General features: G+C 49.5%; 1 protein-coding gene across 2 annotated transcripts in view; it reads left to right on the top strand.

Moving 5' to 3' along the window:
• PARVG (parvin gamma) overlaps window positions 1–6000 on the top strand; it is an 88229-nt gene that overhangs the window by 14277 nt on the left and 67952 nt on the right. For both annotated transcript variants that reach the window (XM_075342148.1, XM_075342149.1), the window contains exon 5: window positions 2775–2915. In XM_075342148.1, coding sequence (XP_075198263.1) covers window positions 2775–2915 — 141 coding nt within the window. The remainder of the gene's footprint in view (window positions 1–2774; window positions 2916–6000) is intronic.

Here is a 6000-nt window from a genome sequence, read left to right as displayed (position 1 = left end):
TTTAGCTTGAAACCTAAAAGAGTCCCCCTCTGCAGCTCCTGGGCTGCATTTTAGCAATGATCCTAAAAATGCAGCCCAGAGGCAGAGGGGAGAGTGTGGCCACGAGATGATGGGCGAGCACTTGCGATGCAATCACAGCGCCGCCCATAGTCTCGTGCCTGCGACACACGTGACCAGCGGTCCTCGCATGCGCGGCACCTCGGGCGCTGTGGGCGGCATCCTGAAGTATGGAATGGAGTGATGGTGGACGGCCTAAAGCGACAGGAGGCAGACTAACGTACACCAGAGAGCCCGCCCCGTGTACCATTATCAAGATTTGAATACAAAAAGGTACCACTTTATAAAGTCTTTATTTTGGTCAGAAAGGGGGCACAAGAACAACAGGAACATTGCTAGAATGCAGCCCAGGAGCTTCAGAGGGGGAATCTTTTAGGTTTCAAGCTAAATTTCTGCTGACAGGTTCCCTTTAATTCCATGCAAAATAGAAGGTCCATAAAATAATCCACCACACAGAGGGTAAAATCATCCAGTAATTAGATAAATGTCCCGGGATGAGTCACAATCCTCCAGCAGTCTTTTTCTAGGCAAATCGAGGTTTCTCAATGGCTCTCTGGGGTGCTGCCTGTAGCCACAGCTTCTCCCCCCGAGGATGAATCTTCCTGTTTCTCTGTTCTCCTTCTCAGCCAGACTCAATAATTCCCCAGGTAAGCAGAGAGTTTAGGTGGATTTCAGGCGCCTCTCCCCCACACCTAGGGACAGAAACTCTGCAGGGGCTTATTAACCTGCAGACAGGACAAATAATACATAGAATGGACATGCCTAAAATAAGAAACCTACACAAAATGATACACAACCCACAATATCACACCATCACAGGCTCTTAAACTGTAACACTATACATAAACATCCCTGTTCCCGGTGGGACTCACAATCTTATATTTTAATCTCCATGCGTAGCCAATTTTTTTAGGATGTAATCTGAATGTTTTTGAAAAACCGGAGAAGTTGAACTCATGCTACCAAGAAAGGAAGTTTAGGGGGATACGGTTTCTCCTCAAGGAGACTTGTAAACCAGGCAATGCTCACCAATAAAAAGATATGCACTTTAGCTCTCCTCCAGGAGAAAAAAACCCTAAATATTTAGTGTCACCTATTGGAGTCTTGCAATGTGGCTAAGGATGCTTGGCCAAACCAAAAAGAAGATGCCTATCTCCAGAAAGCTGTTGCAGGTTTTTTGCCACTCATTAGTGCACAGCAGGGTACTATTTGGGTGGATAAGAGGCCTTTGATTAAGGTTTGAGGAGAACTAGAGGGAGGACCAATTCAGATATCATCAAAAGAAGATACAAAGTCCCATGAAGATGTTTCTCCTGTTGGGTTGAAGGTCAGAGTTTGGTGTAACAAGGAAGCAATAGTGGTAACCAATCTCCTATTTCTTACCTGACTCTGGTATTGTAGCAGCTGGCTACATTTTGCCAGGGTTCCCCTTAACCTTCCCCCAATAAAATTAGACCAAGACAATCAACTTGGGTTTGATTGGCCATAACGGCCTTTAGGAGAGGAGGTTCTTGGAGCTCCAAAGTTAAGTGATCCACCACCATTGACTCAAATACCATCACCAACTCAGGGACATCATGCTACTGTAAATATCAATTTTCTCCACCGACTACCAGGGATCCCATCTACAAAGAGTCCCAAAACCTTCCCAACCCAAAACCCAATGGAAAACACAGTTTGAGGGAAACCACAATTTGAGGGTATGATCTACATGATGGAAATTTTGCCACCAACTCCAAAAACTTGCATGATCGTTGACTAATTCTGTCTTACCAACCACAGTGGTTACTCCCTTATTCGACTGCCCCCTCTTTGTTTACAATTCAAAAATATATTTGCCTCCCTGTTAAATGAAGGAAATGAAGGCCACTGTGTCATGGGGATGTAATGACTGGACAGGAGCCCCTAGGCTGGCCCTCAGACTTGAGGCCTTGCTCTGGTCCTTATCTCGAAGGTAGACGTGATGGTAGCCAGGTCTGAGCACCCAGCATGATCCTAACTCCTGTTTGAGCCCTGATTTTACTCCTCCTCTCCCAGTCCCTTGGGGCGGGCTGGAAAATGCATTGACAAAATCCCACAAAAAGACACGGACAAGGGAGAATGCAAATGTGTACTGGGGAGCAACGAAAAAGCTAAGGAAGTAACGCACAACAGAAGAATGTTCACACCACTCAGAAGCGGAACATAGATCACTATAAACATGATAACCCCCAAAACCGGGATCGCTGGAGCTTATACTGAAGCTATAATCGGTGCCTACTTGAAGGAAACCATGCTTTAATTAGGGAGGAGACAGCTGCACATGACAATTACCAACCTGAACTCTTAGGTCCTGCTCACAAGTCTGCAGGAATTAACTCCTGCAGAGCTGAAAACCAGAGAATCTGAATCAGCCGATGCCCGGCTCTGGCTAAACAATCCAGAAGCCTCAAGTTCCTTGTCAGACTCTGTGGTGTGAACAGTGTTTGACGCCGCCTTGCCAGCAGGTGTGTGCAAAGCCGAACATCGCATGACACACTGCTTATGGCAAGGATGAGACCATTTTCAATGGTACCATGGTGTGGTATGGGATATCCCAACCCCCAATTGCTCAATTTATAGTCCCAACCTAGTCAGGCCCTACACCAATTTGTTTTCCATCTTCTTAACCAGATACGGCCCACCTCGAGCAGATAAAGCAATTAGGAAATCTGACAATCTATATTTTCCTTTCACAGAAAAAATTGCAGACATCAAGATAGAAGTGGAAGAAATCACATTATCTGCTATCAACCAGAAACGGAAGCTGGGAGTGATACTGGAAGCCGTAACCTCATGCCTGCAACTGGAAGAAAGACAGCTAAAGTGGGACATGAGCTGTAAGTACCAGAGAGGTCTCAAATGGTACATTAAAAAATGGCTTTCTTTTTATGCATTTATGTCCTAGAGCGTCACATCACAACATTTGATTTCCATTGAGATGCAAATCGGAGGAGAAGTTAGCTACTTCCCCCCTCACTTATAGAACTATCGGCCTACACTTTCAAGTAAGTATGTTGAAGAACTGGGGTTATGGCGCTTGTCTGTCGGACATAATCCTGATGGCCAATACATTTTGGTCACTGATGCTAGGAATGGAGGATTGTCTTGGTGACCAGGTGACAAAAAAGCAGCACCATTAGCAGCTAATATGGCTGACAGTAGGCATTGAGATTCTTTAACCATAGACTGCCTGGAACCTGACCATTTAATTGAGCTCTGCAGACATTCCAATGTGTATGGGGGCACTGGCCACATGATTGTCTGAGGAGCTGTTGGTCGGGCATGTCTGATTTTCTTTTTTCTGGAGATAAGCTGCCAGCAGAGATGTCTGACTGTGGCTCTCTTATGGAGAACACAGGAGTGATCGGCTGAATTTATGGGAGACATGGTGTCATCATGTGACAGCAGGTGCTGTGGAGGTCACCTGAGCTGTAGTATGTTTGTTTAAACGTAATAAGAATATCTGTGCATATAAATAATCAAAATGTAGATGTAGTTGTATAATTATCTGTCTGTCTATGTAGCCATCGCACAGACCTATAGTATAATTCAAAGTTGTATAATCATGAAGGAGTTAACCAAAGATGATGAAGCCAGAATGTGAAGCTGTAAAAAGTGTTATCAGTAATGTTCACATAGAAGGAATGTACGGGAGGCAGGCAATGTGATGTGAGATATTGGGGAGTGAAAAGCACTCCTTGTTAGCTTCAAGGTTATTCATGCTTATGGTATAATTGGATCTATCTAATTAAACCAGTTCAGTTGGTGACGCTGGCTGAAAAGAGAGCATGTCTGTGTTCTTTGTCTTATATACATTGATATATATATTGGCACTGATATACAGCTAATACAGCACCGTCTCAGGATATCCCAAATGAGGACTCCATTAGCAGTCTTCAATGCAAATTCCTCCCTTGACAGTGCCATGCCAGGTCCGAGAGGATTCCCGTCTCAACACAGAGGGAACACAAGAGAAGCAATACAATAGAAGGTCCTAGCACTAGAGAGAGGGGAGTGGGGTCACCTCCTAACACTTACCTGAGGCTGATCTCTGCACTCCTCAATGTCCCTTGATGGGTCCTTCCCCCTGTGCACAGTCACGTGCCTAGGCACTCGCTGGCCATGAACTCATCCTGACTAAAGAAGGCAAGCAAGGCCACAACACAGGGAAGGTAAGACAAGCAGGTGGGGAAAGACATAACAAAAAGCAATCCTTGGTTTCTTCAGCAGTAAACTTCGCAGCTGCACCAGAATGACACCACAGCTATGCAGAGACGAGCGCCTTCAACATGGACAGCATGGACACCATCAGGAGCCTCTCCCAATCCTGCCAGCCAGAGCCTCTCCTCTCACAACACACCAGCAGGAGTCTCTCCCAACCCACCAGCTGGAGCTACTCCCCCAAACAGCAGTAGCCTTTCCCCCAACCAGCAGGAGCCTTTCCCCCAACCAGCAGGAGCCTTTCCCCCAACCGGCAAGAGCCTTTCCCCCAACCGGCAAGAGCCTTTCCCCCAACCGGCAAGAGCCTTTCCCCCAACCGGCAGGAGCCTTTCCCCCAACCAGCAGGAGCCTTTCCCCCAACCAGCAGGAGCCTTTCCCCCAACCAGCAGGAGCCTTTCCCCCAACCAGCAGGAGCATTTCCCCCAACCAGCCGGAGCCTTTCCCCCAACCAGCAGGAGCCTTTCCCCCAACCAACAGGAGCCTTTCCCACCCCACTAGCTGGAGCCTTTCCCCCAACCGGCAAGAGCCTTTCCCCCAACCGGCAAGAGCCTTTCCCCCAACCAGCAGGAGCCTTTCCCCCAACCAGCAGGAGCCTTTCCCCCAACCAGCAGGAGCCTTTCCCCCAACCAGCAGGAGCCTTCCCCCAACCAGCAGGAGCCTTTCCCCCAACCAGCAGGAGCCTTTCCCCCAACCAACAGGAGCCTTTCCCCCAACCAGCAGGAGCCTTTCCCCCAACCAGCAGGAGCCTTTCCCCAACCAGCAGGAGCCTTTCCCCCAACCAGCAGGAGCCTTTCCCCCAACCAGCAGGAGCCTTTCCCCCAACCAGCAGGAGCCTTTCCCCAACCAGCAGGAGCCTTTCCCCCAACCAGCAGGAGCCTTTCCCCCAACCAGCAGGAGCCTTTCCCCCAACCAGCAGGAGCCTTTCACCCAACCAACAGTAACCTTTCCCCCAACCAGCAGGAGCCTTTCACCCAACCAACAGTAACCTTTCCCCCAACCATCAGGAGCCTTTCCCCAACCAGCAGGAGCCTTTCCCCCAACCAGCAGGAGCCTTTCCCCAACCAGCATGAGCCTTTCCCCCAACCAGCACGAGCCTTTCCCCCAACCAGCACAAACCAGCACGAGCCTTTCCCTCAAGCAGCAGAAGCCTCTCCCACCCCACTAGCAGGAGCCTCTCCTCCAACCAGCAGTTGCCTCTCCCACCCCACTAGCTGGAGCCTCACCCCAACCAGCAGGAGCCTCTCCCGCCCCACTAGCAGGAGCCTCTCCCCAACCAGCAGGAGCATCTCCCACCCCACTAGCAGGAGCCTCTCCTCCAACCAGCAGTTGCCTCTCCCACCCCACTAGCTGGAGCTTCTCCCCAACCAGCAGGAGCCTCTCCCGCCCCACTAGCAGGAGCCTCTCCCCAACCAGCAGGAGCATCTCCCACCCCACTAGCAGGAGCCTCTCCTCCAACCAGCAGGAGCCTCTCCCACCCCACTAGCAGGAGCCTCTCCCCAACCAGCAGGAGCCTCTCCCACCCCACTAGCAGGAGCCTCTCCCACCCCACTAGCAGGAGCCTCTCCCCCAGCTCGACTTTACACACACTTATAGGTAATTTGGTCTCATCTTTTAAAGCTCCCTCGTTGGTCATCTATTACTCTCCTAAATGTCTGAGCAGAGACGTCTTGAAGGCTTACGAGCTGCTTTTTAGTAAAGTGC

This window comes from Anomaloglossus baeobatrachus, chromosome 4 (assembly GCF_048569485.1).
Source record: "Anomaloglossus baeobatrachus isolate aAnoBae1 chromosome 4, aAnoBae1.hap1, whole genome shotgun sequence".
NCBI classification, from domain to species: Eukaryota; Metazoa; Chordata; class Amphibia; order Anura; family Aromobatidae; genus Anomaloglossus; species Anomaloglossus baeobatrachus.
The sequence above is the reverse complement of the archived record's forward strand: the minus strand, read 5'-3'. Positions and strand labels throughout refer to the sequence as shown.